The sequence below is a fragment of the Rousettus aegyptiacus genome, unplaced genomic scaffold (genome assembly GCF_014176215.1).
Source record: "Rousettus aegyptiacus isolate mRouAeg1 unplaced genomic scaffold, mRouAeg1.p scaffold_m13_p_16, whole genome shotgun sequence".
In the NCBI taxonomy this organism is placed as follows: domain Eukaryota; kingdom Metazoa; phylum Chordata; class Mammalia; order Chiroptera; family Pteropodidae; genus Rousettus; species Rousettus aegyptiacus.
In genome coordinates, this window is record NW_023416291.1 from 37,684,484 (window position 1) to 37,703,532 (window position 19,049).

At 51.0% G+C, this 19,049-nt stretch overlaps 2 protein-coding genes across 4 annotated transcripts; both read right to left on the minus strand.

Annotated features, from left to right (window-relative positions):
• Window positions 1-551: 551 nt before the first annotated feature.
• MRI1 (methylthioribose-1-phosphate isomerase 1) lies at window positions 552-6,329 on the minus strand. 2 transcript variants are annotated; one of them, XM_016162146.2, is made up of 6 exons: window positions 5,321-5,571; window positions 5,005-5,243; window positions 4,005-4,180; window positions 2,825-3,001; window positions 2,522-2,746; window positions 552-787 (listed from the first exon to the last, which is right to left on the minus strand). In XM_016162146.2, exons 1-6 carry the CDS (start codon window positions 5,453-5,455, stop codon window positions 654-656), a joined length of 1,086 nt encoding a protein of 361 aa, XP_016017632.2. In that variant the 5' UTR covers window positions 5,456-5,571; the 3' UTR covers window positions 552-653. The 2 variants fall into 2 exon arrangements, with proteins under 2 accessions (XP_016017632.2, XP_016017631.2); XM_016162145.2 differs by having other exon boundaries at window positions 5,005-6,329.
• Window positions 6,330-6,455: 126 nt separating this feature from the next.
• Window positions 6,456-18,657, minus strand: CCDC130 (coiled-coil domain containing 130). Of its 2 annotated transcripts, none has more exons than XM_016162148.2 (10): window positions 18,566-18,657; window positions 16,029-16,073; window positions 14,709-14,762; window positions 13,547-13,629; window positions 12,123-12,178; window positions 10,669-10,729; window positions 9,692-9,834; window positions 9,426-9,598; window positions 7,291-7,429; window positions 6,456-7,162 (listed from the first exon to the last, which is right to left on the minus strand). In XM_016162148.2, exons 2-10 carry the CDS (start codon window positions 16,029-16,031, stop codon window positions 6,672-6,674), a joined length of 1,203 nt encoding a protein of 400 aa, XP_016017634.2. In that variant the 5' UTR covers window positions 16,032-16,073; window positions 18,566-18,657; the 3' UTR covers window positions 6,456-6,671. The 2 variants fall into 2 exon arrangements, with proteins under 2 accessions (XP_016017634.2, XP_016017633.2); XM_016162147.2 differs by lacking the exon at window positions 18,566-18,657 and adding an exon at window positions 18,299-18,504 and having other exon boundaries at window positions 6,672-7,162.
• Window positions 18,658-19,049: the final 392 nt, after the last annotated feature.

Consider the following 19,049-nt stretch of genomic DNA (forward strand, 5'->3'; position numbering starts at 1 on the left):
CCCAGTAAACTTTAAAAAAAAAAATAAAAGTAACGTTTTAATATTTAAAAAAACCAAATCATCAAACTACAGCCTGGCAGCCTGATGTTGTAAATAAAGTTTTACTGGAACAAAGGCTGGTTTACCTCCCAGGTGAGGTAAGGTCAAGGCTTGAAAATATAGGGTTCTATTCTCTCTATTTAATATCTTAGTATTTTGTTCATTATGGATTACTTTTTGCATTTTGATTAAAAAAAAATATTGCATGAAACTTCATCTTGGTTACTGAGTTTTTTGGTGTCCCCTTTAAAAATCTGCACCTGAGGTGTCACCTCTCGTTCCAGTCCTGAGCAACCTAAGAGGTGGTACTAGTACTGTCCCCATTTTATGAAAAAACCAAAGCATAGAGAGGTGAAGTGACTTGGCCAAGCTCATACAGCAGGAAAAGTGGCAGAGCTGGAATGTGACCTCAGGCAGCCTAGCTCTAGCTGCTGGGCTCTTAAGAGCCATGCAAAGGTCCTGTCTGCTCTCCCTGCTCTAGGCAGAAGTGTGGTTGGGAGAAGAAGGTCAGCTTTGGGGCAGGCCATTCAACAAGTTTTATTATAAAACCTAGGTGGATGGAGGTAGGGTATGGAGAGCCAGGCTGGTTACTTCTCCATCTAAAGTCTCTGCCCTCAGGAGACAGTGGCTGTGGCGGTTAGGGCTGCCTGGAGCTCTTTGGGAGCAAACACGCCCAGCTCTGTGATGATCCCGCCAGTGATGAGGTCATGGGGGGTGACATCAAAGGCAGGATTCCAAACTCCAATTCCTGCAGGGGAGAGAGGAGAGGCAAGAAGGTAGGTATTTGGCTCTGTGAAAGTTCTCAAGTTGTCACCTGTCCACCCTGCTATGGTGGTTCTTCAAGTTACTAAATCCTTGAGAATAAGGGGATATTCACCCCAAAAATGCACAAAAGCAAGGGCTTTGGCACCCAGTAACAAGTTTAGACCCCCTTCCCACATGTCATTCCCGGATTGTCACTGTCCAAGAAGGTTTCAAAGTCTTATATTCATCCATCCCACTTCTGCCTGCTCCAAAGACCTCTTGAAGCTCCAAGAATCCACCACAGGGCCTTTGCATGGGGTGTGCCCTCTGCCTAGACACTCTGCCTCACATATGGCACATGATTCAATGTTTCATTTCCTTTAGGTCTTTGTTCAAACATCACCTTCGCAGTGAGTACTCCTTTGATCATCCTATTTAACCCCCCTGTAGACACTTTCTTGCCTCGTTTATTTTTCCTCAGCCCATCCTCAGCCCATACCTCATGCTATAATTGTTATTTATCTTGCTCATTGTCTGTCTTCCCTGACCACACTGTCAGTTCTGTGAAGGCAGAGACTTTTGTCTTTTTTCACTCCTGTATCCACAAAACTTAGCATTCATCAGGAACTCAAAAATATTTGCTGAATGATTTACTGAGTATACATCACAACTTCTTACACAGGAGGCTGCAAACTGATGGCCTATATCTCTATTTTCTCTGGCTCACAGTTTTTTAAGACCACTGACTTAGCTGTCAGCTTTGAAAAGGTGGGAGATTTCATATGTAAAATAATGTAAGGCTTTTCTTGGAAAAATCAGAAGAACCATTTTCTTGGGGACTGCATTCCTGTGACCATTGGCAGGAGCAGAGTGTCAGGGCCTACAGACTGCACGTGGCCTGTGTCCCTCATGTCTTGCTGCCCCAGTTTTATTTTGGGGTGTGTGTGTGTTGTCAACTCTGCTTTTGGCAGTCTTATGAACTATGATCAATGCTACTTATGCCTCTAGGAAAGCAGAAGCACCAAAAAAATGAGAAAAAAAATTCAGAATTAATGTATCCATTTTTCAAAAGCTGTAAGGAATCACAGCAGAAAATAACAGAATTTTAGGACTTCCCTCCATTTAGTTGTACAGTGTTATTTTTCCCCTGACTCCATACTTGGACTATGGGGTGGTGACCCTATAGTATTTTCAGTGCCCAGGGGTTTTAACTGGTCCTTTTTATGTTTTTAAATCATACTTGTTAATGAGTACTAAGAACCAGGCTGTTCTCCATGTCACGTGAGCTAGTTCACTGAAGGCCGTGGGGTTTATGAGGCAGATCATAACAGCTCATCTTATAGACAGGAACACTGGGACTCTTAAGAGATGAGAGAACCTAGGCAGCCTGCCTACAGCTACATAGCCAGTAAGTGTGTGGAAGCTGAGAAGTATCTGTCTCTTCATAGACACTTGGCTGAACAGTGTTATTTCTTCTTCAGGTGAGAAAACAGAGGTGGAGAATGGCAAGAGAATTTGCTCAAGGATTCTCAATTCATGGTTTGGACATTCTGACCTTGATTTTGACCTCCAATATGCTTCCATTCCAAAAACTGGTTTGAAGCTGCCTGTACCCCAGAAAACTGATGATATCCCAAATGTCACCTGCCCTGTGAAGGGGCTGGGATATCTAACTGGAGGTGCCAAGATGCTGTGGTTCACCCAACCCCTTATCCCCCTGCTCTGAGTGATGGCGTACCAGGTGCTGCAATCCTGACCCCATTGACATCGGTCAGCTCTTGGCCAGGGCGCTCCTCGATGACAATCTGTTGACCAGTCTCCAGAAGGAGGTCACATGAGGAGCTGGGGGCGGCCACATAGAAGGGGATGCCATGGTGCTTGGCGGCGATGGCCAGCTGGTAGGTGCCCACCTTGTTGGCTGTGTCGCCGTTGGCAACCACGCGGTCAGCTCCCACGATGACAGCTAGGGAGCAAGATGTCGGGGGTCACCACCTGGCCCTGGATGCCTGGAGCCCTGCTTGCTAGCACCCAGTCTGCTGACCTGACACGCCCTGGTGGGCCATGGCGGCTGCTGCCATGCTGTCAGTGATGAGGGTGGCAGGGATCTGCTCATACACCAGCTCGAAAGCTGTCAGCCGGGCCCCCTGGTTGTAGGGTCGGGTCTCTGTGCAGAAGGCACGCTCCAGACGGCCAAGGTTGTGCAGTGAACGAATCACACCTGCAGGGCCCAACTCACCAGGAGAAGGCCAGGATGAGAGAGAAAGGGACAGATGGGCAGGGTGTCCCATTGGTCAGGGGAGATCTCCAAAGGCTCACCACCTCCAGTCCCTTGCTGTGGCTGTTCCCTCTGCCTGGTACATGTGTGCTTAGAGAACACCTCAGTGATTCCTTCCCTGACCCCTTCATCTCACACAGCAACCCCCATACCTTTCCCTGCTCTTCCTCCTCCTCAGCATTTATCACCTTCAAATATGTCATACGTATTGACTTGCTTTTGTCTATTCCTCCTACTTTCCTGTCCCAATGGCTGAAATTTTGTTTACTTTGTTCACTGTTGGGTTTCCAGCACCTAGAACTGTCCCTGGCACACAGCAGTGTTTAATAATTGTTGAATGAATAAAGAAGTGCATGTATGCATGAATGGTAGGGCACACAGTAGATGCCTAATAAATATCTGTTGAGTAAATGAATGTCTTGCCATCAGGGATTCAGTCTCCAGACCCCAGAATGGGACCCAGGCAGGTAGGGAAATCTGGAGAATTTAGGGTCAAGTAGAATCTACTGCCTTGAGACCCTTTCCTTGGGGGTCACTCCAAGGGGAAGAGTCCATGCCCCTCAGGACTCTTCAAATGCACATTCTGCCCCCTCAGGCCAGGCCCATTGATCTTGGATGTGACAATGACCCCATCAAAGCCCCTGAGATAGAGAGACTTTTCTGACACTGTTGGCATAGAGACCCTTGGCTATTTTCCTACTGATCTGAACATTGGCAGACCATCTGCTGACTCATGGAATGTGGGCAGGAGGGCAGAGCTTAGGGGCATGAAGAGATGGGTCCTGACACTACTATTTGAACCCCTGGATCCAGCCATACCTGAAACTAACATCCTAAGCATTCTGTACCAGAATTAATCGATTCCCATTTTTGGGAGTGGGAAGAGTGGTTTGGGTTTCTTGCATCCAAAAGAGGCCCTCCCCCATTCCCATGGATGCCCACTCACCCAGGGCTGTGCCGTAGCCAGCAGTGGCCAGTGCACCGGTGTTACAGTGGGTCAGCACCGTCACCTTGCCGCCCCCGGGGGCTGCCCGTTCCAGGAGGTGGTGGGCTCCCAGGTCCCCAATGCTCCGATTGTCTCTGAGGTCTTTCTCCAGCATGTCCTCAGCGTAGCAGATCACTCTGGGTCCGACAAGGGTCTCTTAGCACCCACCATCATGCCTCAGGGCTTGGGCTAGCTCCTCTTTCCTGCCCAACTCTCTTGCTGAAAGCCTCTAACAGCTGTGAGGCCTGGACCCTTCTGTCATTGCCACCTGTCGCTCCATATGCTTATGCAACACAACTGAGCACCTCTTGAGTGCAAAGTGCTGGGGGGTACACAGCAGTGAACAAAGCAAAAATCTCTGCCCCCATGGAGCCAATACTGGAGTGGGGGAAGCAGATGATAAACAGTAAAGTGAAGGAAAAAGCAGCAGAGTCAGAAGGATGGGCGGGGTGGGTAGGAGTGGGGATAAGCTATAACATGTTGGGCTGGGAAGACAGAAATCTGAAACCTGAAGGATAGGGCTTCTGCTCTGTGGCTATCTGGCCTGCACAATGGCAAGTGCAAAGGCCCTGAGGCAAGAGAGAGGCCAGTGGCGTCAAGGAATATGAGGGCAATGGTGTAGCTGGAGCAGAGGGGGAGTAGGAAGAGGGCAGTGAGCAGATCAGGCCAAGAAACAAAATTCCTCAGAAGAAAAAACCAGGGGAACAAGTTGGCACTAAAGAGAACCTCCAAGAACCTGGAATAGTGGCGGGTGGGGGAGCTGGGAATGTTCAGGGAAGGCGCCGTCAAGGGATTGAGTGCCAGGACCTCGGGGCCGGGCTGCCTGGGGTCGATTCTCAGCCCCGCTGTGTGATTTTGTACCAAGCGTGCCATGCTTGTTTTCCATCTGCAAAACGGGTAGCTGTGCGCAAAAAATGAGTCAGCTTCTGCTCAGAGCAGTGCCTAGCACAAGGCCCCCTACCTCTCCCGGACTGTCTCCTCCGTGGCGCCCTCCCGCTCGGCCTCCCGGGCTGCGGCTTCGGCTAGGTCGCGGGCGGCGCGGGCCATATTGACCGCGGTGGGCCGTGCGGTGACCAGGAAGCTCAGTGCGTCGCGCACGAAGGCCACAAGTTCGGCGAGTCCCGGTCCCCCGGCGCCCGCCTGCAGCTCCACGGCGAGGCTGAGGCAGCCCACGAGTGCGATGGCTGGGGCACCGCGCACCTGGAGGAGAGGGATCCCGGCGTCAGGAGCGCCGAGCTCCGGCACCCTACATCCCCAGGCACGCCGCTGCGCCCCACCTTCATGGCGCGGATGGCCTCCCAGGCCTGGCGCACAGAGCCCACTCCTTCGTAGTGGCTCTGCTGGGGTAGCAGTAGCTGGTCGAGGATCTGCAACGAGCCCCGCGAGTAGCGGATAGCCTCTAGCCGGGGCATAGTACAGCCAACGGGCTCCTGCTGCTCTTGCGCGCAAGTGAAGCTGGGCTGAAAAGCAAGGACAGGCTTCCCCCGGAAGCAGGCGCGTGCGCATACCAAACCGGCAGTTTCCCGCTGTCCACGTGGCCGATCCCACCCCCATCCTCCCGTCAAGTTCGGCCAGTTAGCCGCCTCCTCGGAACCATAAAGGTGGCATCAATAACGGGGCACCTTCAGGATGCCAGGCCCTGTGTTTAGCGTCTGGCTGACCAGAATTAGGGGGATCATAGTATGACCCCCAAATCCCAGGTGGGCACCTTTAGCCTGAATTCTCCAGCCAGAACGAGTTGCTGGCCATCCTAATTAGGGATTCCAAGAACGAACGGGTTCTTAACTCCTGCCTTGAGACTTTCCCATCTGCGCAGGGAACAAGGGCTGGTGGGCTGGGGGCAGCCTCTGTGGCCACCACATCCGGATTATTATTCAGCCACAACCTCAGCCCCAGGAAGGTTGGGTCTGTTTTGTCCACAGCTGTACCTCCAGTGGCTAGGATAGCGTGCTGCAAGTGCAAATGATCTTCCCTTTACAAGGTTTAGGGGGAAGTAGCAGGCTGAGTCTCCCGGTGTACAAGTGCAGCTGTTTTGGGCCATTTTCTGATGTTTATCAGTTTCCTTCAAAAGAAGCAACTCACTAGGGCCTTTTTTGTGATCTTTCTTAGGGGACAATGAACAGCTCACACCTGCATGGGCACACCACAGGACCCTCAGTCCTTGTCTCCCTGCATGCTTCCTGCTGCCCTTCATGCTCAGTCTGTGCCACCTCCTCTGGGAAGTCTGCCCTGACTGCAGGCCAACTCGAGGCACTACCATGAAAACCCTAACCACACTGGGTAAGGGCCATGGTTGCGGTCATAGTTGTAGCCCCAGCATCACCATTTGCTAGAGGCCTGTCAAGCTTGGTTGGATGGCGGGGTGGGAGAGGGGGACAGCCCCTGGGCCCATCTAGTAACCTGAGGCAGGGGCAAAGAAGCAGGGCTTTAATTTCGGGGGTCCTACAAGGCACACACATTGTCTCCAAGACCCAATAAATAACAACTCTATCACTGCGGAAAGGTGAGGTCTGGGGAGGGGGCGGCGTCTGAGGTTTCCAAGGTCCGGTGGGCAAGTCAGGTTACAGTCTGTGAGGGGCCTCCTGCATGTGCCTCGGCCTCTGGAGGGGGTCCAGTCACCGTGCTCACTCACTCACTCTCTGAGTCTGAGTAGTCGGCCACGAGGGAGGATGTGAGGGTACAGGACTGTGGCATGTCTGGAGGGACAGGTGCCTCCTGAGAGGAGCCTGGAAGGGACTGGGGTTTGTCCTGAGAGCTCCCATCCTGTCCCTGAGGTCCACTGGTCTTGGGGGTCTTGGCTATGTCCTGAGAGCAGTCTAGAGGGGATGTGGGCCTGTCCTGGGTGGTGCCCTCTGACACTCGTGGGTCCTTAGACTTGGGGGTCTCAGCAAGGTGCTGGGGGCTCTCTGAGACCTCCCGGGACAGCCTTCGCACGATGCCCAGGTTTCCCACGGTGATGGGGGAGCCGGCAGGCACAGATCTGCGGTTCTGGGCCAGCTTCTTCAGGACGCTGCTGGCTTTGCTGCTGCCGCTGTTGCTGGCACTGGGTCCCAAGGCTGAGGGGAACCAGGAGCGGCTGATGATCTCTGTCCGCTTGAGTTTCTGCTTGTCCTCGTATGCTGGGGAGAGGCAGAGAAGTGGGGATGGAGGTCCAGAGCCACCCCCTTCCTGGATCTGCCATGGCCCATTCACAGCTGGGACCCCCAACTACCCCTACCCTAAGCCCATGCCCACCACCCCCACGCACAGTCCAGGGTGTGGAACTTGAGCAGGGCAGCCAGTCTGCGGTCGTCCTCTGTCTCCGGCACCAGTGGGATGGCCAAGCTTGCTTTAGCCTGCAGCGCCTGGTCCCTCTCCTCCTCTTCCTGCAGGGCTTTTTTCTTTTCCTATTGAGGGAAGGGATGGTGGGTGTCAAAACTCTGCTTCCTCCATGCCTGCGGACCCTGAGGCCATCGCTCCAGATCTCCAGGTCTGTGTTTCCTCCTCTCTAAGCTTGTGGGAGAGAAAGGGTCTAAAATAATAGCTGGGGTGCAGAAGATGCTTAACGAACAGGAGGAGCAATAGTCATTAATATGTCATTAATCATAATTAACACCACTGTTCAGTTCTTCATTCATTCATTCCACAATTATTTATAGAATGCCAATCTTGTCCTATGCCTTGTTCTAGACACTGAGAACACAGCAGAGAGCAGACAAAAGACCCTTTCCCTCATGGAGGTCGTGACATTCTAGTGGGTGAGAAAGATAATAGTGAAGAGGAGAAAAAGAATGCTGGGAAGGGGGTAGGGCGTGGGTAGGGCTCAATGTTAAATATGACCTGGGATGGAGAGGAGGGTCAGGGACTGTCTCTCTGAGAAGATCATGTTTGAGAAAAGACACGAGTGAGGGAGCCATGTGGGTATCTGGTGGAAGACTGTTCTAAGGTGGGGGAAATAGCCTGTGCAAAAGCTCTGAGGCAGAAGCATGCCTGGAGTGGCTGAGGGACAGTGAGGCCAGTGTGGCTAGAGCAGAGTGAGTGAGGGGAAAGGGGAGTTCATTCAAGCCCACAGAGAGGACTATGGCTTCTACTTCATGTAAGTGGGAGCCACAGAGGGCTCTGAGCAGAGGGTCAAGGTGATCTGACTCAGGTGAGGGACTGTGCTGGTCCAGGCAGGAGATGATGAGGGGAGTGGAAATAGCCAGATACCAGATATCATCTGAAGGATAGAGGCTGAAAGCATTACTAAGAGGAGATGGAGAGGGGGAATCAGGGCAAATTTCAGGCTTTGGGAGGACAGGTGCTTTCTTTATCCGGAAGGGAGGATGTGGGCAGGGTAGGTTAGGGACTGATGTGGGTTCCTTGGGATGTTATGTTTGAGAGTCCTTAGACCTCCCATGTGGAGACACCCAGAAGGCAGGGAACACATAGCTCAGGGCACAGGCCTGGCTGAAGAAATACACTTTCAGTACAAATAATTAGTAAGAAAATGAGTAATTTTACTGCTAATAATAATGACCATGGAATGATCAGAAAAGGAGACAGGAAGAGATGGGAACTACAGGGTAGCCCGTGGAGTTGCCCAGGATGCTCCTGCCTGGGCTGTTTGCAGTGTCCAGGGGTACAGGCCACCCCACAATGCAAGAAAAGAGGGAGAAGGTACTCACGGCCCGTAGGACTTAACAGTGCCCTGCCAAACGTCTGCGAGGGTGAAAAACCTGTCTATATTACACTCATTTGAACTCCAACTCCCTGTGACATAGCTTCACCAAGTATTTCTGGCACAACTTCAATAGCCATTGCAGTCACTGACTGTAACACCCCCGGGGTGTCCTTGAATCAGGACCAAGCCACACAGGGTGTGAGTTGGCATCTACACCTGTGCCTTCAGTGACTCTCCATGCAGGCACAGGCGCCTTGCACAAGCAAGCACACACCGAAACACGTACCATTACATTTTTTTATAAATGAATGATTTTCCCTTTTTTTCTATCACAGAGCATGGCAGGGATGATTTTGGAAATTATTTGGGGGCAGATGGATAATATCTGGATTTCATTTTGGGATGGCCGAGGGGGCCCATAAAATGTGTTTGGAGCTGAGTAGTAGGTCAGTGTCCTGCAGGCCTCCACTCAAGGTCCACAACAGGACCGGGCCTCATTGTACCCCAGCTTGAGGTTCCCCACAGGAAGGGGCTATGTGCTTAGTAACAGCTGCTGGACTAGGTGCCTCCCATGGGCGCTGTAAGATGCCCACAATGCAGATGGAGAAAGAGGTGCAGGGGGTGAAATAACATGCCTACAGCTAGGATGTGGTGGGGTGAGGGCTGGACCCTCCAATATTGGCAACACCAGGTGCCCCCTGACCGCCTGTGGTCCTGACCCTAGGCTGTAGCCCACTTACCCGGAACCTTTTCCGTAGCATGCTATTGAGGGCGAAGTCATCTTTCCAGGCGCTCTGGGCCTCCTGGATGTGGCTCAGGGTGGGAAGGGCCTTCTTGAGCGTGCTCCGGTCGGCCTCTCCGTGCTCCAGGCGGAACATGGCGTCCGTCTCCAGCTTCTGCTTCTTCTCATGCTCTACAAGGATGAGAGTGTGGCTGGGCCTTCGAAGCCCTAGTTCAGCCTCAGGGTGGGGTCAGGGATGGCTTCATGGCTGCCCGCAGCGCTCACCTGTTGTCAGCACCTGCTCATTGTCTGCCATGTCCCAGCGCTCCTCCTTGCGCTGGGCGCCACTCACGATCACATAGTCGCAGTTGGCAGGGTCTGTCTGCATCTCGATGTAGTTGACACAGAGGTGGCATTTCATCCGGAACCTGGGTGGTGGGCAGAAATCAGACTTCCCCAGGCTACCTTGTGACCCCTGCCTACTTCCTTCCACTATGTGTCATTCAACAAGTGTTCACTGAGCACCTACTACATGTCAGGCACTGTATCTGGGGTTATGGCCATGGGGAAGACAGATGTGATCCTGTCACCCCAGAACCGACCTTCTGCCTAGAGTTTGCTTGTTCATTCATTTATTCATTCATTCACTCACTAACAAACCCTCCTGAGCTAGGCTTCTCTGTAGCAGGCTTGGCACCAGCTGCCATGGATATAGCAGTGAATCCAGCCAACCTGCTCTTGGAAGAACTAATATTTTAGCAGGGCCATGTGGGCAGCAAAGGCACAAGCAATCACAGTGTCCGGTGGCACTCACCACTTTAGCAGAGGCCTGAGAGGCAGTGCTGGAGTAGAAATCTGAGGTAAGGGACGGAACCTTTTAGATGTCTGGGGAAGACTAGTGTTATAGGCAGAGGACAGAGATTGGGAGCCTCCGTGGGGTGAGGGACAGTAGGTGGCCACGTAGAGTGAGCGAGGGGAATAATGGGAGAAGGTGAGGACAGGCAGGGGGCAGAGCAGAGTGTGTGGGGCCATGTGGGCCATGGGGAGGACTTAGGCTTTTCCTCTGAGGAAGGTGGGAACCATGGAGGATTCTAGGCAAAGGAATGTGCCCTCATGGACAGACCAGGACGGTTTCCAGGATAATCCTACAGGGAATAGCCATCAGGAAGAGGGTATAAGCTCTGCTCCCACTCAGATTCCTTTATAGCCCATTCGCCCTATGGCCACCCATGTCCCTGAGACACCTGCCAGGCTGCTTCTACCTGTAGATCGGGGTCGTGTAGTAATTGCCGACCTTCTTCTTTTCTGCATTGTAACGAACACCTAGGTGGAGAGGGAAAGAGTGGAGGCTTGGGCTCAGGCCACTCGAGTGTCTTTTCCCTGGATGGGAGGCAGACAGGGTGGTATTCTGCTCCCCTGAAAGGGAGGCACCTTAAGAGGGCAATGAAATTCAAGGGAGGGCAGAGCCATGTTCAGGCTGTGTGACATGTGCTCTGGCCACAGAAGAGGATGGGCAGAAGCTGGATGGCTTGGGTTCAAATCCTGACTCCACCAACAACCAGCTGTGAGCACTCAGCCAGCAGCCTCACCACTCTGGCCCCGGTTTTCCCATTTATGCAATAGGGATGATTATAACACCTACCGCACAGGGCTGCTGTGAGAACTACAGAAGTTAAAAATACACATGATCCCTTAGAACAGGGCCTGGCTCAGCAAGCTCTCAAAAAGGGCTGCATTTGTTATTTTTCTAAGATAATGTATATGTTTTTTAAAAAATTATTTTGCTGGTCAGTTGATACATGTTCTTGACTCTGATGTTGCTCATCAGTGGAAAAAGATGAAACTAGAAAAACGGCTTGGGCCAACAGGTGGTGTGGCCTGGCTCAGGTTTACTTTCCCTGGGTAGCTGCTTTCATTCATGGGCCTGAGGGTGACCAACGTGTGATGTCAGGCCAAGCCCCACTTTTTGTCCTCTGAGTGCCTAGTGGCCTTTGGGGCAGATGCCCCTGGCTGGGCTTGATCAGGAGGACGTGATGGGGGCTCACTCGTCCTCCTCAGCAGTGCGATGGCCTGGCCTCCACTTCTTGCATTTCCTCCGCCCCCATGAGAAGGAGTGGACCCTCCAGCTGAGGCACCAGCTTCTGTTACAGAGTGTGTTGCCATCCTGGCTCAAGCACTGTGTGAGGAACTGAGGGGGACACTGTGAAGACCCCAGAGGAAGAAATGAAGTTGGGACGGTTGAGTCACCAACCTGAGGTCTCACCACTGCTGAGCATGGCCTTGGACCCACCCATACCTGCCTGTTTATCTGTGCACCTGTGGCATAGTCAGGGGTCCGAATGCTGACAGTAATTGCATAAAGACAGTGACAGCAGCAGACTGAGCCCTCCTATATGCCATGTACTGTAAGCTAAACACTTTGTATGGCACACAAGTGGATATTCAAATCATCTGAATTTTAGATGGGTAAACTGAGGCACACAGAGGCTCAGCTGCTTGCCCTGGCTCTCCCAGCTAGGAAGCAAACCCAGAGCCCAGCCTCCTCACTGCTCTGCAAGAAAGCATTTGCAGCCCACCAGTCACTTGAGTGCCATCTCCCCTTCCCCTGACTCCTGATTAGCAGCCCCTGGTGGAGACAACACTGGCGGTTACAGGATTTCAGTGTCTGCAGGACTGAATGGTGGGTGCGTGGGAACAGGGGTGGGTGGACGCTTACCCATGCCGATGTGGTTCTTGCAGCCATCACACCAGATGTTATATGGCATCTCAAATCTACACAAACAGAAAACAGCTTATCTGCCCCTGTCCACTGGGCTCTTCCTCCGTCTCCATACCCTGAACTGCAGCCACAGCTGCACTGCAAAGAGCGCACACACAGGGAGGATACAGAACATGGGCGAACTGTTCCCACGGCCAGCCCTGTCCCAGCCTGCTGCTCTCCAGCTGGCTGACCCATTCCTGGGGGAGTCTCCATGGGCGCTGCCATGTCTTCCATGCCTCACCATAGCAGCTAAACAGCCTGGAACAGAGGAGGAAGCAGGCTGTAGGGAGCACTGCTATCTATTTGAGTTAGGCTGTATATACCGTCACTGGATTTTTTTTCACAGTTCTATACACAACATGTGATTCTGGTTTTCCTTGAATGGCAGTGATAGAGCCTCTCTTTTAACATAAAGCCTTAAGTAAAAAATAATGAGGTGAATTAAAGACACTGCACAGAGGGGGTGAGGGCTCGGCTACCAGCGTGGACGAGGTGGCGCACATAGGTAGGCTTGGTCGGCTCTGGAGTGCGGACACACAGAGGGAGTCCTGAGGTGACCTTCAGCCCCGTGCCTCTCGAGGCCACAGCTGGGACTTGCTCTTGACTCCCTTTCTATAGAAGCTCCCACCTCTGATGATTATGTCACTGGAGCCTCTGCTCAGGTCCTGGGTGGACACTAGAGACCGAAGTATGAGTTCACGAGGCAGAGAAAGAAAGAGTAAACGGTTTGCCCTTCCTGGGGACACACAGATGTCTTCTGCTTCCTGCCACAGAGCACTGGCAAGAAACAAGAGAACCCCGAGGGAGGGGCCATCATCCTGGCTCAACTGCAGTAATGGCTGTGACTCTATCCTCCCCATATCTGTGGTCTCCGCAGTAAGACTCTGCAGCAGTTCCTGACAGGAGCTAGAGTATACTGCCCAATGCCCTGCAGCACAACTCGTTTTGAAAAATCAATGGGACAGAGTGGTGGTGTGCCAGTTCCAGGTCTTGGCCTTGAGAGGCCTGTGCACCTCTGCTCTCTTTTGGAACCTGATGCTGTCATATGAACAAGCCCAGGCTGGCCGGCTGGAGGATGAGACTCATGGTGCAGAGACCAGTCATGCCAGCCAAGGCCATGCTGGACCAGCCAGTCCCCAGTCAGCAGACTCCCAAACACATGAGAGAGCCTGGCCCAGGTCAGCCAAGCCTGGCCTGAGCCAGCAGACTTGTAAGCAATAATACATGCTTATCATTTTGTTGCATGGCAATGGCTGACTTATACGGTGACTTTCTGCTTTATAAAGTTAGGACCCTACAGCACTGGGCAAATCATTGCCTTAAATTCTCCTCAAGATTGAAGCCAGGTAACACAAGGGACAGGTATCCTTAGGCCTTACCTGATGATGAGGATGCCCTGGGACAGCTTCCGAGCCCGCTCCCGGAGTGGGTGGCTTTTGTGGTATCGGTTGAGAGAGCCATGCTGTGCAGAAAGGAGAGACCAGGTTAGCACTCCTGGCCAGGGCAAGCTTGTGCTCTCACATGGGTTGAGAGGTCTCTTTCTTATGAATCTACCAGGGGTGTTCACAGCAAGATAGAAGGCACAAAGGCCCTGGTGAAGCCAGTGGGACACAGGAATACATAAGTTCGAATCTTTCCTCTCCCACTTAGGGACTGAAAGTCACGTGGCCCTGAGTAGTGACCTTGCCTTTTGCCTTTCTGAGCCTGTTTACCCTGTCAACTAGATTGTAATTACCTCCAGGTACTGTGGGGGAGAATTAGGTGAGATGACAATATTGACCAATGTTTACTGAGTATTTTATGTATGTCATCTCCTTTTACTCCCCCAACAAGTCTGTAAGGACAGGTTGTTTTATTTCCTTTGACGTATGGGGAAACTATGGCATAGAGAGGCCGAACTATGTGCCAGGGGCCATGAAGCCAGGATGCACTGATTCATTCAGGCCTTACTGAGTGCCTACAGTGTGGTGACACAGCTGTGAACAAGACAGATGACTGTCCCTGTCCTAGTGGACTGAATGTTCTATAGGGGGATATGGACAATACCTAAGTACATGGACAATGCATCAGGGACTTACAAGGGCTATGAAGAGAAATAAAGTACTAGGTGATGAGATAGAGAACGAGACAGTATTCAGGGAGGTCCTCTGTGAGAAGACACCTAAAGGCAGGAAAGGAGCCTTGTGGTTAAAAAGAGTATGAGGTTCCAGGCAGAGGGAACGTCAGAGGGTACGAGGAGGTCAGACGAGCCGGAGCCAGCAGAGCACGGGGATCTGACCCGGAGCAAGTGCTGGATCCCATCCTGAGCTCTGCTGGAAATACATCAAGCTGGGCACAGAGTATAAGGTCACTAACAAGAGCCATGGTTACCACTGGGAATAAAGACTGCCCTGAGACTCGTGTGACAAATGCCAGGCAGAGAGACCTCAGGGTCGCCCATGCTTCTGCAGTGTGGCTCCGACCTGGATGATGTGCCTATGGCCCCTGCCCTGTGGGGTCTCTTTGCCATCATAAGAAGGGAGAAGGGAGCCTACCCCTTACCTTTTCAGGGTTGAAATCCGGAGGGTAGTACTTGTTTACACCTTTCCTTTCACCCTGAAAAGCAGACAGAAAAGAGACGTGACTTAGAGAGGGCCCCACAGGAAACCTAGTTGTGCAACCTCAAGGGGGGAGACCTGGATGAGGGAGACTGAAGGACATCATAGAAGATGGCCCTGGGCTCCTTGTTTAATTGGGAACTGGTGACCTGGGAGAAAACCCACTGTCATTGTCGAGGAAAATTCCACGAGGGTTTGACTCTCTTAGAGCAATGGCTTTCAGTTTTTTTTTTTTTTTTTCCAGTTTTTGTTTTGGACCATATGTATAATAAGACATATTTAACATTGCAAATGGTGCAAATATACTCATAATACATTAAGGTATAGGTTCCATGAATGAACACTTACCCTAGCTGGGAGTCTCTTTTTAAATGCTGGTGGCCACTTGTTGAGTTGATTGAACGACCTACCAAAGCAGTGGGTCTCAAACTGGGCTGCACATTATAACCACCTGAGGAGTTTCTAAAATACAGAGAACTAGATCCACCCCCAGAAAACTCCTGACGGGGGACCTGCTCTGGGGAGTGGTGCCCGGACACTGGGCTTTTAAAAAGTAACCTGGAAAACATGTGTTTAAACAAATTCTTGTATACACTAGTTCACAGCAGTATTATTCACAAAAGCTAAAAGGTGAAAACAATGCAATGCCTATCAACGGATAAATAGGTAAACAAAATGTGGTCCATCCATCCAATGGAATATTATTCTGCCATAAAAAGGAATGAAGCTCTGACACACGCCAACACATGGATGACCCTTAAAGACATTGTTAAGTGAAAGAAGTCACAAAAGGCCACATGGTGTTTGAGTCCATGCATATGAAATGTCCAAAACAGGCAAATACAAAGACAGGAAGCATATTGGTGAGTGCCAGGGGCTGGAGCAGGGGGATGGGGAGTGAGTGCTAATGTGGACAGTTTCCTTTTGGGGTGACAGAAATGTTTTGGAACTAGATAGACGTGATGGTTGCAAAACATTATGAATGTGCCAGATGCTACAGAATCATACATTTTAAAGTGGTTAATTTTGTTATGTGAATTTCATCTCATTAAAAAAAAATCAAAAAAAGAAAAACACTTCCTGGGTGATTTTAGTGTGCAGCTAAATTTGAGAACCACTGCATTAAAAGATCATAAATCCAGACTTTGAAAATACTATCTTAGAGCTCGGAGGTTGGGAGAGGACTTTAGGGGATGAAGGGGCTACTGCAGGGGTCGATGAAGACCAGAAGAGAACCCCAAGGAACACAAGCCAGTCTACTCACCATCTTGGAAACCGCCTACTGGTCCTCACCCTCAATGCAGCCAATCTGAAAAGATGACAAGACAGTGACACTGACTGTGCTGTGTTGACCTACTGCCCAATCCCACCCTCCTGGGGAGCCTGGCAGAGGGTCCTCAGCTTCCCTGCAAAGATGCCATGGGCTGGCTGTGGTGGTGGCAACTCAGAGAGCCTTATTCCGGGTGGAGGAGGCATCCAAAGGGTGGCATTTGTCTGTTCTGAGACAGTCCTTTCCACTCTCCATCCAATATATATATTCATAGTTGACACTTCTCTCCCCTCTGCAGCCTCCGCCACAGCTCACCTGGACAAGAGCAGTCACCCCTCTCTGGTCTCTGCCCTTGACTCCTACTGTTCTTCCTACAGGGGCCAGAGGATCTCTTAACAAACAAATCTGAAACATTGCTCTCCTGCTTAAATCCCTCGGTGATTTCCATTGCTTTGAAAATCATGTCAAACTCCTCCACGTGGTCGGTCTCGCTCTCACCCCTCTCCCTTGTGCTCACTCTATTCCAGTCACAATGGCTTCTAGGATGCCTTTGGAGGCTTAGCAGGTACAGGTCAATTGCCTTGAATGCTCCTCTACCATCTGTCTGTTCTTTGTCATAGGTCTTAACTCAAAGATCACCTCTGTCAGAGGCCTTGTCCAACCACCTGATCTAAAGTCACTATCCCCTGGAGTTCCTATCACATCACTTTGTGTCTTGTTTACTTGTCAGTGTACACTGTCTCCTCTGCTCAGTCTCACCATGCGGTATCTCTTGCATCTAGGACAGTGCCTGGCCTGTGATAAATGTTGAGGGATGAACCACCGGTGATTGATTGAGGTTCTATAAGAATCAGTGCAGGTGACACAGGTATCAAATGCAGGGGCTCCTTAAAATTGAGGTGGAACAGCCCCTGCCCCCTGCATGTTTGGAGAACTTTTAGGTCAAATTAAAGGAAGTTCTACTTTAAAGAGAGACACTATGAGTAACTGAAAGGTATTCTAGAATGGGGATTGGCACATTTTCTGTTAAGGGACATAAAGTACATAATTCTGGCTTTGTGGACCAGCCTTCCTCTGACCCAACAGCTCAACTCTGCCCACCATAGCTAGAAGGCAGCTATAGACAATATGTAAATGATGGGTGTGGGTGTACGCCAATAAAACTTTAGACACTGAAATATGCATTCCACATGATTGTCACCTGTCACAAAACAGTATTCTCCTTTTGATTTTCCTCCATTTAAGACATTAATACCACTCTTAGCTGGTGGTCTGTAAAAGATCAGGAGGTAGACTGGTTTTGACTTGTGGGTATAGTCTGCTGGCTTCCTGTGCAAATCAGGAAGCTTGATCGAATTGTTTCTGACAATTTCATTGTGCGCTCAGTTACTGTGGCAGACACTGCACTGAGTCTGACATTATTGCCTCATTTACTCTGTTTTATGCACTATGATCTCCAGCTGACATGGGGGCTTAAGTAACTTGCCCAAGAAGCTGATGGGGAGGCAGAGCTGGGGTGCAAAACCCCAGATGTAAACTGTTCATCATTGCCCATGGAACCTCTTTCCATCTTGGGCCCTCCATCTGTAAAGTGTGCCCCAGGACTAGATTTTCCTAAAGTCCCTTCCAACCTAAAAATGCTTTTGCCAACAAAATAGCTAAGTATCCACCCAGGCTTTGGGGTCACAGACCCTTGAGCTTGAATCCCAGCTTTACTTCTCACTCACTGGCTGACCTTGGCCAGTGTCTGAGCTTCTCTGAACTTATATTTCCTGACCTGTAAAGAATGGATGAGAGCAATAGGACTGACTTTCTGGGGTTGCTTTGGATGAAAATAACACCGGGAACTGCTTGCACACAAGTAACTACCCCGTTTACAGGTGCAGGGGGATCTTAACATGGTTTTACCACTCAGTGAATGGTATAGCTGAGGCTCTAGGGGGAATGTATACACATCTCTTGTCTTTGGTGTCAAGAGTAATCACAGACTGCATTTGCGCAGGGCATACTGCTTGGTAGTGGCTTGACTTTGTGGGCAAGGTACTTACTCTCTCTGGGCCTCAGTTTGCTCCTCTATAAAATGGGGTTTACAGAATTATCAACCTGATAGTTTTTCTATCGGGACTCAGTAATTAAATAAGGATCTCAGAACAGCACTTGATATCGATTTAAACATAAGTAGTTTTGATTATTTCTCATGTTCACCGTTTTACTAGCGTCTTTTAAAAAAATGTTCACCACGGCCCTGAGAGGTAGGAGCTTACTGGTCCAATTTTTCAGGTGAAGTAAATCGAGGGGCCCTTCAGGCATAATATGGGCCAGGGCTGAGTCTGGGGTCACGACCAGAGCCGGGGATTTCGTTCGGCGGTCGTGACGGGATCTGGGCTGGCTCTGGATAGCAGGCTTGCTACTGCAGAACCCCGTAGCCCCCGGCACGCAGTCCCCATCTGGCGGCTCCGAGGTCCGGTAGAGGAGCGGCCTGACCCCCGGTCCTCCCCGGTTTGCCCGCCCCTCTATCAGCCACCACTTACCTGCCCTCCTCCTGACGTCACGCAGCGCCTGTGCCCGGAAGTGGTGCTGGGAACGCAAGGGGGCCTGGCGCACTCCCCGCGTGACGGGGACGCCTGCGTGAGGCGGGGCGAGGAGGTAGCGCCATACTGATAGGCTGAGTTCCCAATACGTCACGCGCCGGAGTGAACCAATCCAGGCCCGCTTCTCCCAACAGATCACAACATCACGATGCCCCACCTCCTACCCCGCCCACTCTGCCTGACCCAATCCGAGGTCCGCATCCCTGACAGCGCCCTCCCAGGAGCTCAGTACAGCCGGTGCAGGCCAAACCGAACTAGCACCCTGCTTTTAACGGCTAAGGAGCTAAAACTGTTTTTCCACTTGTAAATGATTGGGAGAAAAAATAAAAAGAATAACATTTTATGATTTATAAAAATCGGTTCAAATTTTAGTGCCCGTAAATAAAATTTTATTGTAATAGAACTAAGTCCATTTATTTACTTA